The following is a 27,721-nucleotide window of genomic DNA, read 5'->3' as shown; positions in this document are numbered from 1 at the left end:
AAAGAAACGATTCCATTACAATAGCACCAAAAACCATAAGATACCTTGAATAAACCTAACCAAAGAAGTAAAGGATCTATACTCAAGGAACTACAGAATACTCATGAATGAAATTGAAGAAGACAAAAAAAGATGGAAAGACATTCCTGGCTCATGATTAGAAGAATAAACATTGCTAAAATGTCTAAGCTACCCAGAGCAATGTACACCTTCAATGCCATCCCGATCAAAATTACAATGACACTTTTCAAAGTGCTTGAATAAACAATCCTAAAATGTGTATGGAATCGGAAAAGACCCCGAATCACCAAGGAAATGTTGAAAAAGAAAAACAAAGCTAGGGGTATCACCTTCCCTGATTTCAAGCTATATTACAAAACTGTGATCACCAAGACAGCATGGTACTGGCACAAAAAACAGACATATAGACCAATGGAACAGAATAGAGAACCCAGATATGGACCCTCAACTCTATGTCAAATAATCTTCGACAAAGCAAGAAAAACATATGCAATGGAAAAAAAAAAGACAGTCTCTTCAATAAATGGTGCTGGGAAAATTGGACAGCCACATGCAGAAGAATGAAACTCGACCATTCTCTAACACCATACACAAAGATAAACGCAAAATGGATGAAAGACCTCAATGTGAGACAGGAATCCATCAAAATCCTAGAGAACATAGGCAGTAACCTCTTGGACATCAGCCACAGCAATTTCTTTCAAGAGACATCTCCAAAGGCTAGTGAAGGAAAAGCAAAAACGAACTTTTGGGACTTCATCAAGATGAAAACCTTCTGCACAGCAAAGGAAATAATAAACACAACAAAGAAGCAACCCACAGAATGGGAGAAGATATTTGCAAAGGACACTACAGATAAAGGGCTGATATCTAAGATCTATAAAGAACTTCTCAAACTCATCACCCAAAAAACAAACACTCTAGTCAAAAAATGATCAGAAGACATGAACAGACACTTCTCCAAAGAAGACATACAAATGGCTAACAGACACATGAAAAAATGTTCACAATCATTAGCCATCAGGGAAATTCAAATCAAAACCCTATTGAGGGCGCCTGGGTGGCTCAGTTGGTTGAGTGACTGCCTTCGGCTCAGGACATGATCCTGGAGTCCTGATATCGAGTCCCGCATCGGGCTCCCCGCTCAGCAGGGAGTCTGCTTTTCCCCCTGATCCTCTTCGCTCTTGTGCTCTCGACCTTTCATTCTCTCTCTTTCAAATAAATAAATAAAATCCTTAAAAATAACACATTGAGATACCACCTTACACCAGTTAGAATGGCAAAATTGACAAGGCAAGAAACAACAAATGTTGGAGAGGTTGTGGAGAAAGGGGAACCTTCTTACACTGTTTGTGGGAATGCAAGTAGGTACAGCCACTTTGGGAAACAATGTGGAGGTTCCTCAAGAAATTAAAAAATAGAGCTACCTTATGACCCAACAATTGCACACCTGGGTATTTACACCAAAGACACAGATGTAGTGAAAACAAGGGCCATATGCACCCCAATGTTCATAGCAGCAATGTCTGCAATAGCCAAACTGTGGAAAGAGCCAAGATGCCCTTCACCAGATGAATGGATAAAGAAGATGTGGTCCATATATACAATGGAATATTACTCAACCATCAGAAAAGATGAAGACCCAACACTCGCATCAACATGGATGGGACTGGAGGAGATTATGCTAAGTGAAATAAGTCAAGCAGAAAAATTCAATTATCATATGGTTTCACTTATTTGTGGAACATAAGGAATAGCATGGAGTACAGTAGGAGAAGGAAGGGAAAAATGAAGGAGGGGAAATCGGAGGGGGAGACGAACCATGAAAGACTATGGACTCTGAAAAACAAACTGAGGGTTCTATACGGGAGAGGGGTGGGAGGATGGGTTAGCCTGGTGTTGGGTATTAAAAAGGGCACATTCTGCATGGAGCACTGGGTGTTATATGCAAACAATGAATCATGGAACACTACAACAAAAACTAATAATGTAATGTATGGTGATTAACATAACATAATAATAATTAATTAATTAATTAACTAACTAAAATAAGAAACAAGAAAGGTTTCAAATACACAACCTAACCCTACACCTAAAGGAGCTTGAGAGAAAACAGTAAATAATGCCTAAACCCAGCAGGAGAAGGGAAATAATAAAAATCAGAACAGAAATCAATGAAATAGAAACCAAAAGAACAGTAGAACAGATCAATGAAACAAGGAGCTGGTTCTTTGAAAGAATTAACAAGATTGATAAGCCCCTAGCCAGACTTATCAAAAAGAAAAGAGAAATGACCCAAATAAATAAAATCATGAATGAAAGAGGAGAGATCACAACCAACACCAAAAATACAACAATTATAAGAACATATTATGAACAACTACATGCAAGCAAATTTGATAATCTGGAAGAAATGGATCCATTCCTAGAGATGTATTAACTACCAAAACTGAACAAGGAAGAAAATAGAAAACCTGAACAGACCTATAACCAGAAAGGAAATTGAAGCAGTCATCAAAAATCTCCCAACAAACAAAAGCCCAGGGCCAGATGTCTTCCCAGGGGAATTCTACCAAACATTTAAAGAAGAATTAATACTTATTCTTCTGAAACTGCTCCAAAAAATAGAAATGGAAGAAAAACTTCCAAACTCGTTATTGAGGCCAGCATTACCTTGATCCCCAAACCAGACAAAGAACCCATCAAAAAGGAGAATTACAGACCAATATCCTTGATGAACATGGATGCAAAAATTCTCACCAAAATACTAGCCAATAGGATCCAACAGTACATTAAAAGGATTATTCACCACGACCAAGTGGAATTTATCCCTGGGTTACAAGTTTGGTTCAACATCCGCAAATCAATCACCGTGATACAATGTATTAACAAAAGAAATAACAAGAACCATATGATCCTCTCAATAGATGCAGAAAAAGCATTTGACAAAGTACAGCATCCTTTCTTGATCAAAACTGTTCAGAGTATAGGGATAGAGGGTACATACTTCAATATCATAAAAGCCATCTCTGAAAAACCCACAGCAAATATCATTCTCAATGGGGAAAAATGGAGAGCTTTCCCCCTAAGGTCAGGAACACAGCAAGGATGTCCACTATCACCACTGCTATTCAACATAGTATTAGAAGTCCTGGCCACAGCAATCAGAAAACAAAAAGAAATAAAAGGCATTCAAATTGGCAAAGAAGAAGTCAAACTCTCACTGTTTGAAGATGATATGATACTTTATGTGGAAACCCAAAAGAATCCACCCCCAAACTGCTAGAACTCATACAGGAATTCAGTAAAGTGGCAGGATATAAAATCATTGCACAGAAATCAGTGGCATTCCTATACACCAACAACAAGACAGAAGAAAGAGAAATTAAGGAGCACATCCCATTTATAACTGCACCCAAAACCATAAGATACCTAGGAATAAATCTAACCAAAGAGGCAAAGAATCTGTACTCAGAAAACTATAAAATACTCATGAAAGAAATTGAGGAAGACACAAAGAAATGGAAAAACTTTCCATGCTCATGAATTGGAAGAACAATATTGTGAAGATGTCAATGCTACCTAGAGCAATCTACACATTCAATGCAATCCCCATCAAAATACCATCCACTTTTTTCAAAGAAATGGAACAAATAATCCTAAAGTTTGTCTGGAACCAGAAAAGACCCCAAATAGCCAGAGGAATGTTGAAAAAGAAAAGCAAAGCTGGCAGCATCACAATTCTATACTTCAAGCTCTATTACAAAGCTGTCATCATTAAGACAGTATGGTACTGGCACAAAAACAGACACATAGATCAGTGGAACAGAATCGAGAGCCCAGAAAGGGACCCTCAACTCTCTGGTCAACTAATCTTCGACAAAGCAGGAAAGAATGTCCAATGGCAAAAAGGCAGTCTCTTCAACAAATGGTGTTGGGAAAATTGGACAGCCACATGTAGAAGAATGAAACTGGACCAGTTCCTTACACCACACACAAAAATAGACTCAACATGGTTGAAAGTCCTAAATGTGAGACAGGAGTCCATCAAAATCCTAAAGGAGAACACAGGCAGCAACCTCTTTGACCTCAGCCGCAGCAACTTCTTCCTAGAAACATCACCAAAGGCAAGGGAAGCAAGGACAAAAATGAACTATTGGGACCTCATCAAGATAAAAATTTTTTGCACAGCAAAGGAAATAGTTAACAATACCAAAAGACAACCGACAAAATGGGAGAAGATATTTGCAAATGACATATCAGAATAAGGGCTAGTATCCAAAATTTATAAAGAACTTCTTAAACTCAACACCCAAAGAACAAATGTTGCAATCAAGAAATGGGCAGAAGACACGAACAGACATTTTTCCAAAGAAGACATCCAAATGGCCAACAGACACATGAAAAATTGCTCAACATCTCTCGGCATCAGGGAAATCCAAATCAAAACCTCAATGAGATACTGCCTCTCACGAGCCAGAATGGCTAAAATTAACAAGTCAGGAAAGGACAGATGTTGGCAGGGATGCAGAGAAAGGGGAACCCTCCTTCACTGTTGGTGGGAACGCAATCTGGTGCAGCCACTCTGGAAAACAGTATGGAGGTTCCTCAAAACGTTGAAAATAGAGCTACCATACTACAAAGCAATTTCACTACTGAGTATTTACCCCAAAGATACAAATGTAGGGATCTGAAGGGTTACGTGTACCCCGATGTTTATAGCAGCAATGTCCACAATAGCCAAAGTATGGAAAGAGCCAAGATGTCCATTGATAGATGAATAGATAAAGAAGATGTGGTATATAAAATGGAATATTATGATATTATGGAGCCATCAAAAAGAATGAAATCTTGCCATTTGCAACGGCATGGATAGAACTGAAGGGTATTACGCTGAGCAAAATAAGTCAGTCAGAGAAAGACATGTATCATATGACCTCGCTGATATGAGGAATTCTTAATCTCAGGAAACAAACTGAGTGTTGCTGGAGTGGTGGGGGGTGGGAGGGATGGGGTGGCTGGGTGATAGGCATTGGGAAGGGTATGTGCTATGGTGAGCACTGTGAATTGTGCAAGACTGTTGAATCACAGACCTGTACCTCTGAAACTAATAATATATTATATGTTAAAAAAAAAGAAAAGAAAAATAATAAGAAGAAGATAGCAGGAAGGGAAAAATGCAAGGGTGGAAATCGGAGGAGGAGACGAACCATGAGAGACTATGGACTCTGAGAAACAAACTGAGGGTTCTAGAGGGGAAGGGGGGGTGGGGGGATAGGTTAGCCTGGTGATGGGTATTAAAGAGGGCATGTACTACATGTAGCACTGGGTGTTATATGCAAACAATGAATCATGGAACACTACATCAAAAACTCATGATGTACTGTATGGTAACGTAACATAATAAGAAAAGAGGAGAAGAAAAAAAACTACTGATGTATTATATGGTGACTAATATAATAAAATAAAATTAAAAAAATAAAACAGAGATACAAAAAACACACACAGACACACAAAGATGTGTTTGTATGTGTTATTATTCAGCCATAAAGAAGAATGAAATCTTGCCTTTTACAAAGACAGGGACAGAGTTAGAGTATAATGCGAAGTGAAATACATCAGTCAGAGAAAGGCAAATACTATATGAGCTCACTCTTATGTGGAATTTAAGTAAGAAGATAGATGAACACATGGGTAAGGGGAAAAGAAAAAAAATGGGAAGGAAACAAGTCATAAGTGACTCTTAACGATAGAGAGAAAACAGGGTTGATGGAGGGAAGTGGGTGGGGAATGGGATAGATGGGTGATGGGTATTTAAGAAAGCACTTTTTGTAATGAGCATTGGGCATTGCATGTAAGTGATGAATCACTGAGTTCTACTCCAGAAACCAATGTTGCACTGGATGTTAACTAATTAAAATTTAAATGAAAAAATGAAATAGGAAAGAAAGAAAGAAAGAAAGAAAAAGAAAGAAAGAAAGAAAGAAAGAAAGAAAGAAAGAAAGAAAGAAAGAAAGAAGAAAGAGAGAGAGAGAGAGAGAGAGAGAGAAAGAAAGAAAGAAAGAAAGAAAGAAAGAAAGAAAGAAAGAAAGAAAGAAAGCAAGCAAGCAAGAAAGATAGGATCCAGAAATTATGGTTTTTCAAGTTCCTCGGGATCCTTACAAAGTTCAGTAAAGGTTGAAAAGGACTGATTTAAGAGCAGAGGGCAGGTATTAGAATAGTAAAACTGTAAGTAGGGATTTAAGATATTACTGCAATAGTACAGGCAAGAGTGATGAGGCCATGAACAAAGGTAAATAGCTGGAAAGCTAGAGAATTGTGGGGTAACTGGGATATTAAGACTAGCTCATGTAGGGTTTGGTAATTGATTGCATATGAGAGTGAGGGAGTGGGTGATATTATAGACGAATCCCAGCTTTTTGTCTTGGGGTTTGAGTGGATGGGGGTGCAATGCAACAAGATAGAAATCACAGGTAGAGTAATTTGGAAGAAGACTGCCATTTTATATCAACGGTGGGGGTAAAGAGACGAGTGACCTGAAGTTGTTATTCTTTAATATCATTTCCCAGACTTTTGTGTACAAAAAAAAAAAAATTACCTGAGAAATCTGTTAAAATACAAATTCCTATTCTCTCCCCAATTTCCATTTAGGAAAACTTAGAATGGGGCCCAGTGATATGCTTTTTTCTTTTCTTTTTTAAAATAGAGGCGCCTGGGTGGCTCACTCAGTTAAGCTTCCAACTGATTTCAGCTCAGGTCATGATCTCAGGGTTGTGAGATTGAGCCCCGTGTGAGGCTCCACACTTAGCATGGAGTCTGCTTGAGATACTCTCTCCCTCTGCCTCTGCCCATTGATGCTCCCTCTTTCTCTCTCCAAAAATAAATAAATAAAATCTTTAAATGGCCCCAGTACAGTATATAAACTCTTTAAAAGTGTACTGAGAAACATTTAAAAATAAAGCTGAAAGTTAATTGAAAATTGCACTAAAAGTCTATTTCATGCCTATAAATTGACAGCTACTAGTGACTTAAAAGAAAATTTGATCTTGATAGAAATTTAATAATTTTTTACACAGCTTTATAAAATGTTCACTCTGTAAAAAGGAAATAATTTTAATGCAAAATTGAAATTGTAAAAGCCCCCATGTTAGTGATTGCAAAATAATCTAGATATCAATTAACTTTAATGAAATACTTCTATTGTTATAATTAAAAGTAACCAATGTTTATGGAAGTATTTGCCAATCCATCTCAGTAAACATCTTTTGTATCATCACTGCACATTCATTCCATCTTCAGGAATTTCAGAATCTCTTTGTTTTCCTTTGCCTTGTGAAACATTTCAAAATCCTAAAAGGAATTAAAATTAACTTGTAATAACAATGCTGATTATTTCCACTTATGAAATCATTAAGTTCAAGTGTCTAGTAAGTTTGCTAATCATCTTGTCTGGGCCTTTGCAAACATCTGCCAGCTAAGTTAGATAAAAAAAAAAAAATTCCCACTGGTATCAGTCATTTCATACTATAATGTATGATGAAAAATACTGTGTATCTCAAAACAGGCAGCATGATATATTTTCCTTTTATGATTTTTTTTCATAATGAAGTACACATTGCCTTATCTTCAGGACCATAATTAAGTTATTGTATAAATGAAGAACCCTGGCCCTCACAGCCCATAAATGTATTGTTTCCCCATGCATACGACCTTAAGACATGAAAATTAAAATAATAAAATAAAATAAAATAAAATAAAATAAAATAAAATAAAATAAAATAAAATAAATGGACATTACTCTTACTCCACAATATTCTTGACCGTTGAATATCTGAGGTGGTAGAGCCTTAGGGGTGGAAAGTTTCATCCTCATTTCTTGAAGTACTTTCAAACTGACAGAAATATCTATTAACTCATACTTTATTTTGTAAATATCTAAAATTCTGGTAACTTCTTCCTGTCTCTGCTTCACCTAGATAGACAAAAATATAGAGAGATGGAATGATGTTAATCAACTGACCCTAATGGTTTATGTTTTGTTTTGCCCATTCATTATGCTATGGAAGAGGAATAGCTTTTAATGGTGTGATGTTTCTTTGAGGAGCAAAAATTAGGTAATTTTCTTATGATAAACACATACACACATATATAGTATATATGTAATATGTAAATATGTTTAATATGTATATGAAGAAATACAGTAAAGTATCAGTAGGAACTAAAAATCTCTAATGGGCTATAAATATTTGCCATATTGATTTCATACTGCACATGAAGTGGTATGAACATTCTGCTAACAGTTGAAGCACACTTTTCAACTCATCATTACATTAATTTATGCTAATATCTATGGTAGGAAATGGACATGATACCAGGTTTTTACATTTGAAGGAACATACTACATGTTCTAAACCATAATCAGAGACAAGGCCTAAGTACAGAGATAAAATCCACAGAATGAGAAAATAAAGTACTTCAGACAATTAAGATTTATAAATAATGTAAGTGAATAAAAGTCACCAGTTCTTCCTATATCTTCTTATAGGAACTGTAAGATTTGTATTATCTGCTAAAAGACTGTATATCCCCACATTGTCTTTTCCTCTGAAACACTACTGCTAAAGTAAAATTGTAATAATTGGTTATCTTTTAAGCATATTTTATAACTACAATTTTTTTGTTAATAACTATAAAATAAATCTTAAAATTTGAGTTTTCTACATTTTTCACATGACAATCTTAGGCAATTTTGTCACATAAAATATCTGATACTAGAATGAGAAAACATATGTGAAAGCAATTTGACAAGTACAAACCCCAGCTTATTCAAGTATGATTTCTGCAAAAGTGCATGGCAGAAAGCTTTTTGTTTGATGACTTAAAAATGTAATCCAGTCATGGGTGGAAAACCCTGTCTATTTGCAACTGATAGCTGAGAAGTTTCTGAAATTCCATTACGCAACATTTCTACTTTCTGAGGCTCATTAGTTTTTAAAATTGCGATGGTTCATGTGATTTGTCACATTTTTATAGTGTTTTTTCAAAACTTTCTCAGAGGAACCTCATTAAGAGAACAGTTACTTAGACCAGTGCTAGACTGAATGTGGTTCATAAGACCAGCAGCACCAACCTTATCCCACCCCAAAACTACAGAATCTGGGAGTGGCTCCCAGGAATGTTTTAACAAGCCCTCCAGATGAATTTCATGTTACAGTTTGAGAAAAACAGACCAAGAGTTGGGTGAGTCTTCTGCTGCATCCATTGTGGTCCTTGTTGATTCTAAATCATTCCCTCCTACAGACTCTTAGTACTATATCTGATACATAAATCACAATGTTAAAAAAATAGTCAAAAGGCCCATAATTTTCTTTTTAAAACTGCTTCTTGTTATTGTTGTTTCTTAGTATCTGGGTGAAATCCCTAATCTAATTGATAAAGCTTTCTGCAAAAGCAATGTACTCTTTCTAGGCTGAGATCAAATCTCATTCATTGCTCCCTGCATCTATCATGGTGTCTTGACACACAGAAGGAGTGTGATGAATGTTAACCATTTATAATCAATTCCAAATTCTTCGGTTTTCATGCTTCTCCAAAACTTTTGCAGAATGAGGTTCTTAGCCATATAATGGTCCTTCTATAGCTAAGCTGTCTAATGTGATAACCATTAGCCAGCCACATGAGACTATTGAGTACCTGAAGTGTGGCTAGTCCAAAATAAAATTCTCTGTAAGTACAATATGCATACTGGACTTTGAGGACTTAATAAGAAAATAATATATATAATCTCTTTTTAGATATTGATTATATGTTGCAGTGATAAAATTTTGTATATTTTGTGCTAAGTAAAGTATATTAAAATTAATCTCATCTTTTTTTAAGTCATTACTAGAAAATTTAAGATTACATATGTGGCTTACAATATATTGCTGTTGGAAACTACTGTTATACAATATTTCCTACAACGTGGTCAAAATAATTTATCTAAACTGTAATCTAAGACATGCCTGATCTATGCAAATACATGTTCTTCTTAGAAATTACCAGTTTGCTTTTTGGGGGCTACCAGTCTTCTCTGAGGATTTGGGCCATTTACTCACTGACATTTTCCCTCTCCTATCCCAAACAGTGTTATCTCTTCCATCTCCCATCCTAAACATCCTAAAAAACAGCGTTCTTTATCTCTTCCATTTGAAACACCTGCAAATGTATTAGAAATACTTAAGTTGGCTGAGCTCAGGACCCAGAAACCTCCCAGACCAACAAAACCGGTTAGTTCTTCTAGCACAACCTGGGTGAGGACAATAACCACATTTTCTGTTCTCCCCTGTACCCCGCATCCCTGAAAACCTGAGAGGAGGATGCTGAAGAATGAAAGGCAATATGGGGATGGTAACCTCTTAGCACAACCCTGAAGTCCCCGACTAGAGTGCCTTCACTCTAGTCTTTTTTGCCCTCTAAGGCCCTTTTCTTTTCACTCACCTCCCTGGACCCTGACACGCTGGTATAATAGACTTTAATGGAGCTCATTATTTCCACTACAAGGCTACTTTGGAGAAGTAACCCAGAATCAATCACTTCGCTACTGCTTCAGGCTGAGCTATGCAAAGTCCCAAAGCTGGGCCCTGCCCTTTTCCAAGACTGTTGCTAAGGGCCATCGGCCTGGGCACTCTGGATTGGCTGGGAAACTCGTGCCCTTGTGGCGCAGGAAGCCGCTGCCTGGTGACTGCCGGCCTGGGGGGAGGGGAAGAACTCTGGGGTGTTAAACTGTTAAGGCCTTTTCTCTCCTCATCTGCAAGGTGTAGGGGAGGACCGGATGGAAGAACTAATGGACTCCATATTCTTCCTGCTTCTCCCATCTCCCTGCTTGGGAATGGTGGTAAGCTTGAGCTTTTGTGTCTGGCAACAGCAGCTGAGAATGAGGGACTGAGGCACTGGGGAACAAAATGACCAAAATACAACGTGATGAGTAAAGAAACAGGTAAAGTAAAATTTGTATTGCCTAAGTTTGTAAGGACAGAGTAAATGGTGCCAGTGCTTACTTGGAGGGAAGGGACCACCAAAGCAACTTTGATGCGTTTTTTCTTAGCCCAGGGAAGTGCCTCCTTTCTCTCTCAGGTGCCCCTCACTTTTTGAGGACAACATGCTTTCTGTCTGGGAGTTGACATTTTGGTTTATGTGATAGTGGGTGCAATAGAGGCTAACTCTCCTAGCACTTCCTCCCTCCATCCCGTGTAAAAAGATGCCCTCATGCTTTAATGTCCATTTCCTCTTCAATACATTTGTAGCTCGTTATTCTAGCCTTTATTTTCAAGTAGTTGAAGATAGCAATAATAATTACAAGATTTTTTGGATTTGTCAAAAATGAGCCCTGGAAATTGACAGTAAAGGACTAAAGAACCTCAGCACCAGTTTTTGTGCTAGGCAAATTTGGATTCCATGGTTCCACATCTAAATAATTGTGGATCTTTAGCAAGTTACTTCCTTCTGAATGCCATTTTCTCAATCATTAGAATGTGAATGGTGATGCCTTTCTGACAACATCATGGTGAGGATTAAATGAATTGAGTATGTAACAGTATTTGGCACATGATCTGATATGTCAGTAGTTGAGAAAATGATAATAATTATTATTGATGATAAGTGTCAGACAGCTTGCATGATGTTTAGGAACAAGCACATCAATATGAATAAGACAAAGCATTTACCTTCAAGTTACTCAGAGTGATATCTGATAAAGTGAGGTAAATGCAATGTAGAGAAATCTAAACCAGGCTAGCTGGGTCAAGGCAGGTATCCCTGAAGAAGTGAGAGCTAATCAGAAATCTGAAAGATGTGTAGTATGCCAGGAAATTGTAAGAATGGAGAAGTTTAGGTAGAAGGAACAGTCATGAAGCAATGTAGTAATTGGAACTTTGGGAGCAAGTTGGAGGAATAGAAACTGAGGAATAAAACAGGAAAAAAACACATAAACCTTCAGGTTTCATATCAGATTTTGACTTTTAGTCTTTCCAAGGCTGTTTCTTGTTTTATAAAAAAGAAATCATAACTTGGAGATTTACTGTGAAGATTAAATGAGTGCAGATGTTGCCTAAGAGCATCTTTCACTTATGAGATACTCAATAAATTATATCTTTTATTATTAACCCATGGATGATTAGATACCACTGAAGGATTTAGCTATTGGTGTGAAAGGTGGATCAATCTAACATGTCAAGTGGATTTGAAAGGGGCAAGATTGGGAGCAGCTGCAGCAATACAAAAATGAAAATGACAGTAGTGAAAGGCAAAGATATTTAGGACAGGAGACTGCTAGAGTTTGGATATAGGAGTGAGAGAGGCAAAGGAGATGGGGCATAACCAATGAAGGAGTCTAGGTTAGGGACAATTTGCAATTTCCATTTTCTTTTAATATTCGTTTGTTGTAGCAGTGGTAGAAGACCTACTTTTTACAGTTATTTTCATTATCTTTCTGGTGTGAGATTGTGACTTATTTTCTCGTTTTGCTGTGAGCTGTTACTTTGGGTGCCAAGCTAAATTAATGCACTACTTGTTACAAGAGGATGTCTTTGACAACCTAAAAGAAATTGGTTAGTATGATACACAAAATTTGAATTAACCTATTATATGGGATGTTTGTGATAATTATTTTGAAGTAATTATTTGTAAAACAAGAACTCTATTGATAATCATAGCTGAAAGTATCAACTATGTAGATTTTTGTTTATGCTTCCAAGTCTACTTTGACAGTTTGTATCTGAGTTCAAAATCATTCTAAAGAATGGACCAGGCACTTAAAAGTTTGGAAAAAAATATATTATAAAGAAGGTAGTAAATTTTTTCTTGTCCTTTTACGTGTGTGACTTATTTTTTATTTATTTTATTTTATTTTTATCTTTTTACTTATAGCAAGAATTACTATCAAATTCCACTCATTGGGCCAAAGACCCTTGTGTTAGTGAAAGACTTGCCCCTCATGTAGCATACTATGTACATTTGTGAGTTCATCAGCCAGCTAGTGGCCTCAACTCCAAGCTCTAACAATGTGCATGACTTATTTATTTTTGATCATGCAAATAATACATGAATTCATGAACATTGTAGAAGTCAGACCATACAAAAATATAGAGAGTAAAAAGTAAAATTACATCTTCACCTTCTCTCTGCAAGCTTCCTCCCAGAGGAAACTGCTATTAACATTTTCATCTGTATCATTTTTTCACAAACATGATGACATTTATTAAGTCAGTTATAAAAGAAGAAGTCACTTATAATAGGAAGTTAAGTACAAAGGCTGCTTTTAAACAAATATATAGAATGCTTCATGAATTTGCATGTCATCCTTGCACAGGGGCCATGGTAAAATCTTCTCTGTATTGTTCCAATTTTAGTGTATGTGCTGTTGAAGTGAGTACAAGTAAACATGCTTTGAAGCAAGACTGCCTGGGTTCAAACCCAGACTATACTACTTACAACTGTGTAATATAGAGCATCATACCTAACTTCTCTGTGCCTCTGTTTTATTATAGATGAAATAGAAGTTACAATATTTGTTTTATAGAGATGCTATGGTGGTTAAATTAGTGTATGTAAAGTATTAGAAAGTTGTCTGACACATACTACACACTCAATACATGATGGAATCATATTGTATATATTGTTCTGCAAATTGCATTCCATTAGTACAGATAAAGGAAATACAGTGTACTGATTAAGAGCATGGGGTCTAAATCCAATTGCCTGGTTCAAATCCTAGTTTAAACACTTACTAGAATTGTGAACTTCAACAAGTATATAACATTTTTCTGTCTTTGTTTCCTTTGTAAAGTGGAAATAATAGCCCATGTTTTCTTACATTTTTATTTCAATTCCAGTTAGTTAATACACAGTGAATATTAGTTTCAGGTGTACAATATACTGATTAACACATCCATACAACATTTAGTACTCATGACAACAAGTGTATTCCTTAATCCCCATCACCTATTTAACACATCCCCGCACACCCACCTCTATTCTCGTAACCATCAGTTTGTTCTCTGTAGTTAAGAGTCAGTTTCTTGGTTTGCCTCTCTATTTTGTCCCTTTGCTTGTTTTTTTTTTTCCTTAAATTCCACATATGTGTGAAATAATATGGTATTTGTCTTTCTCTGACTTATTTCACTTAGCACAATACTCTCTAGCTTCATCCATGTTCTTCCAAAAGGCAGTATTTAATTCTTTCTTATGGCTCAGTAACATTCCATTATGTCTGCATATACACATACATATACATATACATATACATAACACATCTTCTTTTTTTAAGAAAAGACTTTATTCATTTATCAGAGAGAGAGGGCACAAGCAGAGGGAGCAGCAGGCAGAGGGAGAAGCAGGGTCCCTGCTGAGCAAGGAGCCCAATATGGGACTCAATCCCAGGACACTGGGGATCATGACCTAACCTGAAGGCAGACACTTAACTGCCTGAGCCACCCAGGTGTCCCTAGATATCACATCTTCTTTATACATTCATCAATACATGGACACTAGGGCTTTTTCCATGATTTGGCTATTGTAGATAATGCTACTATAAACATCGGGGTGTACATATCCCATTGAAATAGTATTTTTGTATTCTTTGGGTAAATATCTAGCAGTGCAAATCTGGATAGTAGGGTAGTTAAGAAGAATTAATACCTATTTTTCTCAAACTAGTCCAAGAAATAGAAAAGGAAGAGAAACTTCTAAAATCATTCTATGAAACCAGCATTATCCTGATCCCAAAACCAAATAAAGACACCACTAAAAAAAAGACAACAAAAGTCCAATATCCCTGAGAAAAACAGATGCAAAAATTCTCAATAAAATACTAGCAAAATGAATCCAACAATATATTTGAGAAAATTGTTCACCATGACCAAGTGGGATTTATCCCTGGGTTGCAAACGTGGTTCAATATTCACAAACCAATCAACGTGATACATCACATTAATAAAAGAAAAGATGAGAACCATATGATCATTTCAACAGATGCAGAAAAAGCACTTGACAAAGTACAACATCCACTCATAATAAAAACCCTCAACAAAGTAGGTTTTGAATGAATATACCTCAACATCATAAAGGCCACATATGAAAAACCCACAGCTAACATCATCCTCAATGGGAAAAACTGAGAGCTTTTTCTCCATGGTCAGGAACAAGACAGGGATGTCTACTCTCACCACTGTTATTTAACATAGTACTGGAAGTCCTAGCCTCAGCAATCAGACAACAAAAATAAATAAAATACAAAATAAATAAATAAATAAATAAATAAAATACATCCCAATCAGCAAGGAAGAAGTCAAACTTTCACTATTTGCAGATGACATGATACTATATATAGAAAACCTGAAAGATTCCACCAAAACACTGCTACAACTAATACATGAATTCAGTAAAGTTGCAGTATACAAAATCAACATACAGAAATCCGTTGCATTTATATACACCAGTAATGAAGCAGCAGAAAGAGAAATTTAGGAATCAACACCATTTATAATTGCACCAAAACCCATAAGTTACCTAAAAATAAACCTAATCAAAGAGGTGAAAGACCTCTACTCTAAAAACTATAAAACATTTGTTAAAGAAATTGAAGATAACACAAAGAAATGGAAAGACATTCCAAGCCAAGAACAAATATTGTTAAAATGTCTATACTGCCCAAAGCAATCTACACATTTGCATTCCCTATCAAAATACCACCAGCACTTTTCACAGAGGTAGAACAAACAATCCTAAAGTTTGTATGGAACCACAAAAGACTCCAAATAGCCAAAGCAATCTTGAAAAAGAAAAGCAAAGCTGGAGGCATCACAATTCTGGACATCAAGTTATATTATAAAGTGATCAAAACAGTATAGTACTGGCACAAAAATAGAAACATAGATCAAAGGAACACAATAGAAAACCCAGAAACAAACCTACATCTATATGTCCAATTAATCTTCAAAGAAGCAGGAAAGAATATGCAATGGGCTAAGGACAATCTCTTCTACAAATGGTGTTGGGAAAACTAGACAGCAACATGCAAAAGAATGGAGCTAGACCACTTTCTTACACCATACACAAAATGAAATTCCAAATGGATGAAAGACCTCATATGAAACCTAAAACATAAAAATCCTAGAAGAGAACACAGGCAGTAACCTCTTTGACATTGGCTGTAGAAACTTCTTTCTAGATATGTATCCTGAGACAAAGAAAACAAAATGAAAAATAAACTTTTGGGACTGCATCAAAATAAAAAGCTTTGAGACGCCTGTGTGGCTCCGTGGATTAAGTGTCCAACTCTTGATTTTAGCTCAGGTCATGATCTCAGGGTTGTGAGATTGAGCCCTCAAGATTCTCTCTCTCCCTGTCCCTCTACCCTTCCCCCATCTCTCTACCCTCTCTAAAAAATGATATAAATAAACAAACTAACAAACAAATAAAAAGCTTCTGCACAGAGAAGGAAATAATCACCAAAACTAAAAAGCAACCTACTGATTGGGAAGAGATATTTGCAAATGGCATCTCCAATAAAGGGTTAGTATCCAAAATATATAAAGAGCTTATAAAACTCAACACCCAAAAACTGAATGATCCAATTAAAATATGGGCAGAAGACATGAATAGACATTTTTCCAAAGAAGACATACAGACAGCTGGCACAGGAAAAGATGCTCAACATCACTTATCATCAGGGAAATGCAAATCAAAACTACTATATCTACCACCTCTTACCTGTCAGAATGGCTAAAATCAACAACACAAGAAACAACAGATGTTTTCAAAGATGTGGAGAAAGGGGAACCCTCTTGCATTGTTGGGGGGAGCACAAACTGGTGCAGCCACTCTGGAAAAGGGAATAGAGTTTCCTCAAAAAGTCAATAAAACTACCTTATGATCTAACAATTGTACTACTAGGTATTTACCCCCAAAATACAAAAATACTAGTTCAAAGGGGTACATGCACTCGGATGTTTATAACAGCATTATCTACAAAATCCAAATCATAGAAATAGCCCAGGTGTCCACTGATAGATGAATGGTAAAGAAGATGTAGCATGTACATATACTCAGTCATAAAAAAGAATTAAATCTTGCCATTTGTAATGACATGGATGGAGCTAAGAGAGTATTATGCTAAGTGAAATGATCCGAGAAAGACAAATACCATATATTTCACCCATATGTGAAATGTAAGAAAAAAAATAAATGAGCAAAGGGACAAAAAAAGAGAGAGGCAAACCAAGAAACAGAGTCTTGACTACAGAGAACAAACTGATAGTTACCAGCATGGAGTTGGGTGGGGAGATGGATTAAATAAGTGATGGGGATTAAGGAATGCACTTGTGATGAGCACCAGGTAATGTATGGAAGTGTTGAATCACTACATTATACACCTGAAACTAATATAACACTGTATGTTAACTAACTGTAATTGAAATAAAAACATTTTAAAAACTGTGCTTTTTTAATCTCTTTATAAGTGGGTAAAGACAGTATTTCAGTATTATATATATAATATGGCCTCCAATATTCAAAAAGACCACCAGTTCCTGTATTGCATTTTTATTGGAATGGGATACCATATAAGGTTTCTGTCAGATGTTGAGTAGTCCAACCTAGTTTTTACCCAGGGACTGGGTAAATGTGGTCACATGGTAGGTCCATGGAACATTTGGACCCATTGTCAGATGGACTTGGCCAGAATTCCATGTATTATTCTGGCTTCCTTTAAGCTCCCATCCTATCCAGAGAATAATGAGAGCATTTCAGGTCCCCTAGTATCAGTGTCAGCTTCTACCCTATATCTGATAGTTTCTCCTTAAGATCTTTTTTTGTCTGATATTAATATTGCTGTATTTATTTCATTTTCAAATAAACTTGCCCTGTTTATTTTTTTCTATATTTTGCAACTTATATTTGAAGTTTATCTCTTGTTAATAAACATATAGCTGGATTTAACAATTCCACTTTGAGGGGCACCTGGGTAGCTCAGTTGATTGGGCATCTGCCTTCAGCTCAGGTCATGATCCCAGTATCCTGGGATTGAGCTCTGCATCAGGCTCCCTGCTTCTCCCTCTCCCTCTGCTGCTCTCCCTGCTCATTCTCTCTCTCTCAAATAAATTAAAAATAAATAAATAAAAATCTTTGTTTGCAAATCACTGCTGTGGTAAGCCACACATTCTGATAGGATATATCATATTCTTGACTGATTGGGTGCAGAAAGAAAGATTTCAGTGTATTTGTGGGTATACTTAGGCCTCTTCTGTTCTGAAAAGTGAAGAAATTGAACACTCACTTCTTCCTTATGTGTTTCTTCTTTTGGGGATGTCTTCTCTTTCCTTCTCTCTTTTCCCCTGTACTTCTCTTACATGCAGCTAAGATAGTAATACAGTATTAGGACTGTGTGCCAATCTTGGACCTATTTACTGTTTGATTCATTCCTTTGACATTTGCTTGCTTTGCTGTGTTTACCAAGGGGTTGACTCCACCATGCTGTATTTCTCAGGCTCCCCTCAGCTGGCTTCCTGGTGGACTCATCTAACTGTAGGTACTGATAGGAGTTTGGATAGTGAGAAGAAAGGAGAAGCCAGAATATTTCTCTGCCTCTTATCTCCTTTGGTCGTATCTCTGGCAGGAGCTCTTCATGACTCTGGCTCCTACTGAAAGTGCTTGTTAATGTTCCAGTTTCTGTCAGGTGATTCTGACCACTGAGATAAGTTTCCATTTCCTCTTTTTGTCTCCTCAGCCTAAGAGTAGTAGCAGTTTTTATTTCTAATCTTTCTAATTTGTCAACCTTATGTTTTCATTGTAATGTCTCTTTTTCAGGTTACCATCATCTCCCAATGGGTCTCTTTGTTTCTATTCATGTCTCTCACTTTTAATGAAGTCACACTTTTTTTTTAAGAGTGGGAGATGGGGGAAGGGTAGAGGGAGAGAGAGAATCTTAAGCAGGCTCTACACCCAGTGTGGAGCCTGATATGGAGCCAGATCTCACAACCCTGAGATCATGACCTGAGCTGAAATCAAGAGTCAGATAATTAACCAACTGAGCCACACAGTCACCCCTCCTTTATTTCACACTTTTCTTTTTAAATTCCTGCAATTTGCTATGATCTTTCTGTAGTTGTTGATGTCTCTATTTTGTTTTGCCATTGACACTCATTACTTTTTGTCAAACTATCTTCAAATTTTCTTCCTTTGGGTCTCAGCTCAGATTTTTTCCTTCTAGGAAGTCTTATTTGTCTTCTTTCTTTTCTTAGTCTGGGCTAAGTACCTTGATTCTGTGCTCCTTGGTATCATGTACTTCTTCAATCACTAATCACACTACATTAGAATTGAGTTTTTAAAATTTGTATGTCCCATTAGTTGGTACCACAAAAGCCAACCATATATTGGAAGTGCCTAGCAGGAAACACAATAGTTAACTGTCAGTTCTATACCTATTGTTGAGTGAAACTCGCCTATTATATTCTAAAGACATTACTTGTCTGCATGCTTGTTTCTCCCACTAAAGCACAAGCTCTGTGATAAAAAGGAATCAGTGTTACTCGTCACATCTGCAGCATCTAGTTCTATGCCTGCATAGCATAACAAGTGTACATAAAATGCATGGCAAATGATTTTGAAATAAACACTAAACCTTATTTTGAAGAGAAAGGAATGGAAGTTCACAAAGGTTAAGTAAACTGCCCTAAGTCATACAACTAGTATCTAAGATGGCAGCAGAGTAGGGGACCTTGTTTAACTGGTACCTCGAATTTAGTTGGATATCTATCAAACCATTCTGAACATAAACAAATTCAACCTGAGATGTAAGAAGACTTATCTGGATCTCTACAAGCAGAAAAATGACTACTTTTTACAAGGTAGGAGGCGTGGAAGCTTGAATCTTCGGAGGAAACATAGGAAGATAAATGGAAGGGGGAGGGAGCCTCCATAAGCTGTCCACCAGAAAGTTATATAGCACCAGAGGAAAAAATCGGGACCCTTGGAAATCTGTTCTAGTGAGAGGCACCCCTTTCTGAAAAGGGCACAGGCAATAGATAGGGCAGAATTCTAGGTGGATCATTGTGATCTCAGGATTCCAGGAGACTCAGAAAGAAGGAGAGAGCCTGAATCGATAGAGTGTCCAAGTACTGGAGCGGGGAGACTGGTTATGATCAGCTTCAAGCTGAGCCAGTAGCGAGACCACTCTCTGCCTGACCACCATGAAAAGGACTAGAAGTTGCAAGCTGTTTAACATCCTGGGGGAGATATAAAACAACTTGTGCCCAAGACAGGGAAACAACTCTTAGGGCAGTGTGAAAGGACATGAAAGGACACTGGGGCAGCATCTAGCATGACCTGGGAGCTGAGGAAAAGGGTGTACACCTGAGCCCAGGGCCCCTAGCAATTGCAAAGGCACAAAGGGCAGAGATGCTTGCAGGTCCCTTTAACTCCCCTGGGAGAGGAGCGGCAGGCAGGAGCTGCAGGATTCAGCTGTTTGGCGTACAAAGAGGATGCACCCATGACTGGGCAACAGCTCTCAGGGTGGTGTGACCACCAAAGGGACACTGGGGCAGAACCCAGCCATGACTTGGGAGCTGCAGAAGAGGGTGCAATGCGTGAGCCCACAACCACTAGAATTTGCAAAGTCAAAAAGTGCAAAGATGCTCCTGAGTCCCCATAACTCCCCCAGGAGAGGTGCAATGGGCATGAATAGTGAGAGTCTGTGGAGTCTGGTACACAAAGAAGTAGAGACGGTTTGACCTGGAGGATTTATTGAAGAAAGGGTCCACAATCTTGCAGCTCTGGGCCAGAGATTCCCACATGACCATATTTGCTCTGACCCTCTAAAGAGAAGCAGAAAGCCACCAAAAAAAAAAAAAAAAAAAAAACCCACACAGCCCACCGGCTCACATTAAACCCATCCCCCTGATAAGGTGTGGGGCAATTCCACCCAAGCAAAGACACCTGAGAAGCTGAGCAGCAGGCCTCTCCCCAAGAAGACAGACTGGAAGAACAGGTGAATGACAAGCTTATTTCCCACAGGACTGTAAAACTCTAGCACCAGGGGAAAATAATATAGGGAGCTCCATGTATTCCCTCACAATTCGCTTATATTTCAGGCTAAAATTTAACATTTCTTTTTTGTTTCTTTTCTTATTCTTTCTTTTTTTTCCTTATCCTGTTCCCGTTTCAAATAGATTCTTATTTCCCAACCTGTTTTTAAGTCATTTTTTAACCTTTATTTTTTTGCAACTATGTTTTCTAGATTTATGCCCCATATTAACTCATTTTTCACTGTATTCAATTTTATCTTGGTATATATGAATATATATTCTGATTTCTTTGGAATTTGGGGATATAGTGTCTTCAAATAAAGACAGCAAAAATCAGTCAGGAACAGGCAGATCACCCTGCTTTGTCCACACTGAGAGATTATAATACCCCCCCTTTTTTATTGTTTTGGATCATCTTGGCTTTGGTCTGTGGTAGCTTTCAACCACTTCAGATTGTTTTTAGAATGCATTTTGTTTGGGTTGTTGTTGATATTTTGGAATCCATTTATTTGTCTCACGTCTTTTGACAGAATGACTAGGAGGAGGAACTCCCAAAAAAATAAAAGAACCTGAGACAATGTCGCCTGCCACAAAACTAATGGATATGGATATAAGCAAGATGTCAGAGATAGAATTCAGGATAACAATCATGAAGTCAATAGATAGGCTTGAAAAAAGCATTAGTGACAATATAGAATCTCTAAGAGCAGAAATGAGATCAAGTCAGGGCAAACTTAAAAATGCTATGAATGATATGCAGTCCAAACTAGATACTCTCACAGCCAGGATAAATGAAGTAGAAGAACGAATTACTGATCTAGAGAATAAGCTTAAAGGAAAGAAGGAAGCTGAGCAAGACAGGGATAGGCAGCTAGTAGACCATGAAAATGGACTTAGAGAAATCAGTGATGCCATGAAATGATCCAGTGTCAGAATTATTGGGATCCCTGAGGAGGTGGAGAGACAGAGAAGGCTAGACGGTATATTTGAGCAAATCATACCTGAGAACTTCCATAATCTGGGGAAGGAAACAAGCATTCATGTCCAAGAATGAGAGAGGACCCCTCCCAAAATCAATGAAAAGACATCAATGCCCTGCCATATAATAGTGAAGCTTACAAATCTTAGAGCCAAGGAAGCTATATTGAGAGCAGCTAGGGGGAAGAGATTACTTATCTTTGGAGGTAGGAACATCAGAATAACATCAGACTTATCCACAGAGACCTGGCAAGCCAGAAGGGGCTGACAAGACATATTCAGGGTACTAAATGAGAAGAATGTGCAACCAAGAATACTTTACCCAGCTAGGCTGTCGTTCAGAATGGATGGAGAGATGAAGAGCTTCTAGGACATGCAGAAACTAAAGAATATGTCACCACCAAGCCAGCCCTGCAAGAAATATTAAGGGGATTCTATAAATGAAGAAAGACTCCAAGAATAATATAGACCAGAAATTAACAGAGACAATCTATAGAAACAGGTACTTCACAGGAAATAAATGGCACTAAATTCATACCTTTCACTAGTTACTCTCAATGTGAATGAACTGAATGCTCCCATCAAAAGAAACAGGGTTACAGATTTGATTTAAAAAAAAAAAAACAGAAACCATCCCTATGCTGTCTACAAGAGACTCATTTTGAAACCAGAGACACCTCCAGATTGAAAGTAAGGGGATGGAGAACAATTTACCATGCCAACAACCTCAAAAGAAAGCTAGGTTAGCAATCCTCATATCAGACAAATTAGATTTTAAACCAAGCACTGTAGTAAGAGATGTAGAGGGACACTATATCATAATTAAAGGGTCTACCCAACAAGAAAATCTAACAATTGTAAATATCTATGCCTCCAGCACAGGAACAGCCAATTACATAAACCAATAACAACCAAAAAAAGAAACATATTGATAATATATTAATAGTAGGAGACTTCAACACTCCACTCACAGCAATAGACAGATCATCTAAGTAAAAAATCAACAAAGAAATGAGCTTTGAATGACACATTGGACCAGATGGACTTCATAGATGTATACAGAACATTCCATCCTAAAACAACAGAATACCCCTTCTTCACGAGTGCACATGGAACTTTCTCCAGAATAGATCACATACTGAGTCACAAATCAGGTCTCAACTGATACCAAAAGATGGATATTTTTTCCTGCACATTTTCAGACCACATGCTTTGAAACTGGAACTCAACCACAAGGAAAAATATGGAAGTAACTCAAACACTGGGAGGTTAAAGAGCATCCCACTAAAGAATGAGTAGTTCAAATAGGAAATTTAGGAACTTAAACAATTCATGCCAACCAATTAAAATGAAAACACATCAGTTCAAAACCTATGGAATACTGCAAAGGCGGTCCTAAGGGGGAAATACATAGCCATCCAAGCATCACTCAAAAAAGTAGGAAAATCCAGAATGCACAAGCCAACCTTACACCTAAAGGACCCAGAGAAAAGACAGCAAATAAAGCCTAAACCAAGCATAAGAAGAGAAATAATAAAGATTAGGGCAGAAATCAATGAAATTAGAAGCTGGTTCTTTGAAAGAATTATTGATTCCTTAAACCTCCGGCCAGACTTATCCAAAAGAACAAAGACCCAAATTCATAAAATCATGAATAAAAGGGTAGAGATCACGACTAATACCAAGGAAATAGACACAATTTTTAGAACTTTTTACCAGCAGTTATATGCCAACAAATTAGGCAATCTGAAAGAAATGGATGCATTCCTGGAAACTTATAAACTACTAAGATTGAAACAGGAAGAAATAGACAATCTGAACAGACCAATGACCAGCAAGGAAATGGAAACAGTAATCAAAACCTCCCAAAAAACAAGAGCCAGGGCCAAATAGTTTCCCAGGGGAATTCTACCAAACAATTAAAGAATTTTTGGTAGCTATTCTACTGAAGATGTTCCAAAAAAATAGAAATGGAAAGAAACTTGTAAACTCGTTCTATGAGGTCAGCATTACCCTGATCCCAAAACCAGAAAAAGACCCCATCAAAAAGAAGAATTACAGACCAATATCCCTGATGAACATGGATGCCAAAATACTCAACAAGATCCTAGCCAATAGGATCCAACATTACATTAAAATGACTATTCACCACGACCATGTGGGGTTTATTCCTGGGATGCAAGTGTGCTTCAACATTCATAAATCAATCAACGTGATAGATCACATGAACAAAAGAAGAGACAAGAACCACATGATCCTCTCAATTGATGCAGAAAAAGCATTTCACAAAATAGAGCATTCTTTCTTATTAAAACTTCAAAGTATAAGGATAGAGAGAACATACCTCAATATCATAAAAGCCATCTATGAAAAGCCCACAGTGAATATCATTCTAAACGGGGAAAATCTGAGAACTTTTCCCTTAAGGTCAGGAACAGGACAAGGATGCCCACTCTCACCACTTTTGTCCAACATATTATTAGACGTCCTAGCCTCAGCAATCACACAACAAAAAGAAATAAAAAACATTCAAATTGGCAAAGAAGAAGTCAAACTCTCTCTTCGCAGATGACATGATACTTTATGTGGAAAACCCAAAAGACTCCACCCCCAAATTAGTTGAACTCATACAGCAATTCAGTGATGTGGCAGGATACAAAATCAATGCACAGAAATCAGCTGCATTTCTATACACTAACAATGTGACTGAAGAAAGAGAAATTAAGGAATCAATTCCATTTACAATAGCACCAAAAACCATAAAATACCTAGGAATAAACCTAACCAAATAGGTAAAGGACCTATACTCTAGAAACTACAGAATGCTTATGAAGGAAACCGAGGAAGACACAAAGAGATGGAAAAGCATTCCATGCTCATGGATTAGAAAAGTAACATTGTGAAAATGTCTATGCTGCCCAGAGCAATTTAGACTTTTAGTGCAATTCTTATCAAAATACCCTTGACATTTTTCACAGAGCTGGAGCAAACAATCCTAAAATTTGTATGGACACAGAAAAGACCCTGAATCGCCAGGGGAATGTTGAAAAAGGAAACCAAAGCTGGGGGCATCACAGTGCCTGACTTCAAGCTCTGTTACAAAGCTGTGATCATCAAGACAACATGGTACTGGCACAAAAACATACACATAGATCAATGGAACAGAATAGAGAGCCCAGAAAGGGACCCTCAACTCTATGGCCAACTAATCTTTGACAAATCAGGAAAGAATATCCAAATGAAAAAAGACAGTATCTTCAGTAAATGGTGCTGGGATAATTGGACAGCCTCATGCAAAATAAAACTGGACCGTTCTCTTACATCATACACAAAGATAAACTCAAAATAGATAAACTCACCTAAATGTGAGACAGGAATTCATCAAAATCCTAGAGAAAAACATAGGCAGTAACCTCTTTGACATCGGCCACAGTGACTTTTTCAAGACACATCTCCAACAGCAAGGGAATCAAAAGCAAAAATGAACATTTTTAAAAAAGATTTTATTTATCTATTTAACACAGAGAGAGATATCGAGAGCAGGAATACAAGCAGGGGGAGAGGCAGAGGGAGAAGCAGGCTTCCCGCTGAGCAGGGGGCCCAAGGCATGTCTCGATCCCAGGACCCAGGGATCATGACCTGAGCCGACGGCAGATGCCCAATGACTGAACCACCCAGGCGCCCCAAAGATGAACATTTGGGACTTCATCAAGATAAAAAGCTTTTGCACAGCAAAGGGAACATTCAACACACCCAGAGGCAACTCACGAAATGGGAGAAGATATTTGCGAATGACAGTATAGGTAAAGCACCGGTATCTAAGATCTATAAAGAACTTCTCAAACTCAACACCCAAAAAACACATAATCCAGTCAATAAATGGGCAGAAGACATGAAAAGACACTTCTCCAAAGAAAACATACAAATGGCTAACAGACACATAAAAAAAATTCATCACTAGCCATCAGGGAAATACAAATCAAATCCACAATGAGATACCACCTTACACCAGTTAGAATGGCTAAAATTAACAAGGGATCAACAAATGTTGGCGAGGATGTGGACAAAGGGGAACCCTCTTACATTTTTGGTGGAAATGCAAGTTGGTACAGCCACTCTGGAAAACAATATGGAGGTTCATCAAGATATTAAAAATAGATCTACCCTACAACCCAGCAATCGCACTACTAGGTATTTATCCCAACGGTACAGATGTAGTGAAAGAAGGAGCACATTCACCCCAATGTTCATAGCAGCAATGTCCACAATAGCCAAACTGGAAGGAGCCGAAACATTATTCAACAGATGAATGGATAAAGAAAATGTGGTTCATATCCACAATGGAATATTACTCAGCCATCAGAAAGGATGAATTACCTACCATTTGCATCAACATGGATGGAATGGAGGGGATTATGCTAAGTGAAATAAGTGAAGCAGAGAAAGACAATTATCATATGGTTTCACTCATATGTGGAACATAAGGAGTAATGCAGAGGACCACAGGGGAAGGGAGGGAAAACTGAAGGGGAAGAAATCAGAAAGGGAGACAAACCATGAGAGACTCTGGACTCTGGGAAACAAACTGAGGGTTACAGAAGGGAAGGGGAGAGGGATGAGTTAACCAGGTGATGGGTATTAAGGAGGGCAGGTGTGGTGATGAGCACTGGGTGTTATGTGCAACTAATAGATTGTTGAACACTACATCAAAAAGTAATGATGTACTATATGTTGGCTAGTTGAACATAATAATTAAAAAAGAAATGCAACAGATTTCTGTATCTTGATTTTGTATCCTATGACTTTATTGAACTTGTGTAGCAGTTCTAGTAGTTTTTTGGGAGAGTCTTTTGGGTTTTCTATATAGAATATCATGTCATGGGCAAAAAGTGAAAATTTGACTTTTTCCTTGCTGATTTGGATGTTTTTATTTCTTTTTGTTGTCCAATTCTTGAGGCTAAGATTTCCAGTACTATGTTAAATGACAGTGGTGAGAGTGGACATTCTGTCTCGTTCCTGACCATAGAGGAAAATCTCTCAGTTTTTCCCATCAAGGACGATGTTAACTGTTGGTTTTTCACATATGGCCTTTATGATGTTGAGGTATATTCATTCAAAACCTACTTTGTTGAGGGTTTTTCTCATGAATGGATGTTGTACTTTGTCAAGTGCTGTTTCTGCATCTATGTTACTTGTTACATCTATGTAACATATGTTACTTATCCTTTCTTTTATTAATGTAGTATACCACACTGATTGATGTGTAAATATTGAACCACCCTTGCAGACCAGGAGTAAATCCCACTTGACTGTGGTGAGTGATTCTTTTAAAGTACTGTTGGATTTGGGGGCACCTGGGTGGCTCAGTCTCTTAGGCATCTGCCTTCGGCTCATGTCATGATCCAGGGGTCCTGGGATCTTGCCCTGAATTGGGCTCTCTGCACAGCAGGGAATCTGCTTCTCCCTCTCCCTCTCACTCTCCCTTTGTGCTCTCTCTCCTCCCAAAAATAATAAATGACATTTTTTTAAAAAAGTACTGTTGGATTTGAATTGCTAGTATTTTGTTAAGAATTCTTGCATTCATGTTCCTTCAGGGATATTGGTCTGTAGGTCTCTTTTTTAGTCGAGTTTTCACCTGGTTTTGGAAGCAGGGTAATTCTGGC

At 37.5% G+C, this 27,721-nt stretch overlaps 1 protein-coding gene and 2 non-coding genes across 3 annotated transcripts; all 3 read right to left on the bottom strand.

Annotated features, from left to right (window-relative positions):
* Window positions 1-7,240: 7,240 nt before the first annotated feature.
* Window positions 7,241-10,641, bottom strand: LOC113930256 (SH3 domain-binding glutamic acid-rich-like protein 3). The gene is made up of 3 exons (XM_027607445.1): window positions 10,501-10,641; window positions 7,826-7,993; window positions 7,241-7,371 (listed from the first exon to the last, which is right to left on the bottom strand). The coding sequence occupies exons 1-3, from the start codon at window positions 10,546-10,548 to the stop codon at window positions 7,306-7,308; spliced, it is 282 nt and encodes a 93-aa protein (XP_027463246.1). The 5' UTR covers window positions 10,549-10,641; the 3' UTR covers window positions 7,241-7,305.
* A 2,278-nt stretch (window positions 10,642-12,919) lies between these two features.
* Window positions 12,920-13,070, bottom strand: LOC113931658. Its single transcript, XR_003522813.1, has one exon. It is a non-coding gene; the product is annotated as a small nucleolar RNA SNORA62/SNORA6 family (small nucleolar RNA).
* Window positions 13,071-13,324: 254 nt separating this feature from the next.
* LOC113931609 lies at window positions 13,325-13,433 on the bottom strand. Its single transcript, XR_003522776.1, has one exon. It is a non-coding gene; the product is annotated as a U6 spliceosomal RNA (small nuclear RNA).
* Window positions 13,434-27,721: the final 14,288 nt, after the last annotated feature.

This window comes from Zalophus californianus, chromosome X, assembly GCF_009762305.2.
Source record: "Zalophus californianus isolate mZalCal1 chromosome X, mZalCal1.pri.v2, whole genome shotgun sequence".
NCBI classification, from domain to species: Eukaryota; Metazoa; Chordata; class Mammalia; order Carnivora; family Otariidae; genus Zalophus; species Zalophus californianus.
The sequence above is the reverse complement of the archived record's forward strand: the minus strand, read 5'-3'. Positions and strand labels throughout refer to the sequence as shown.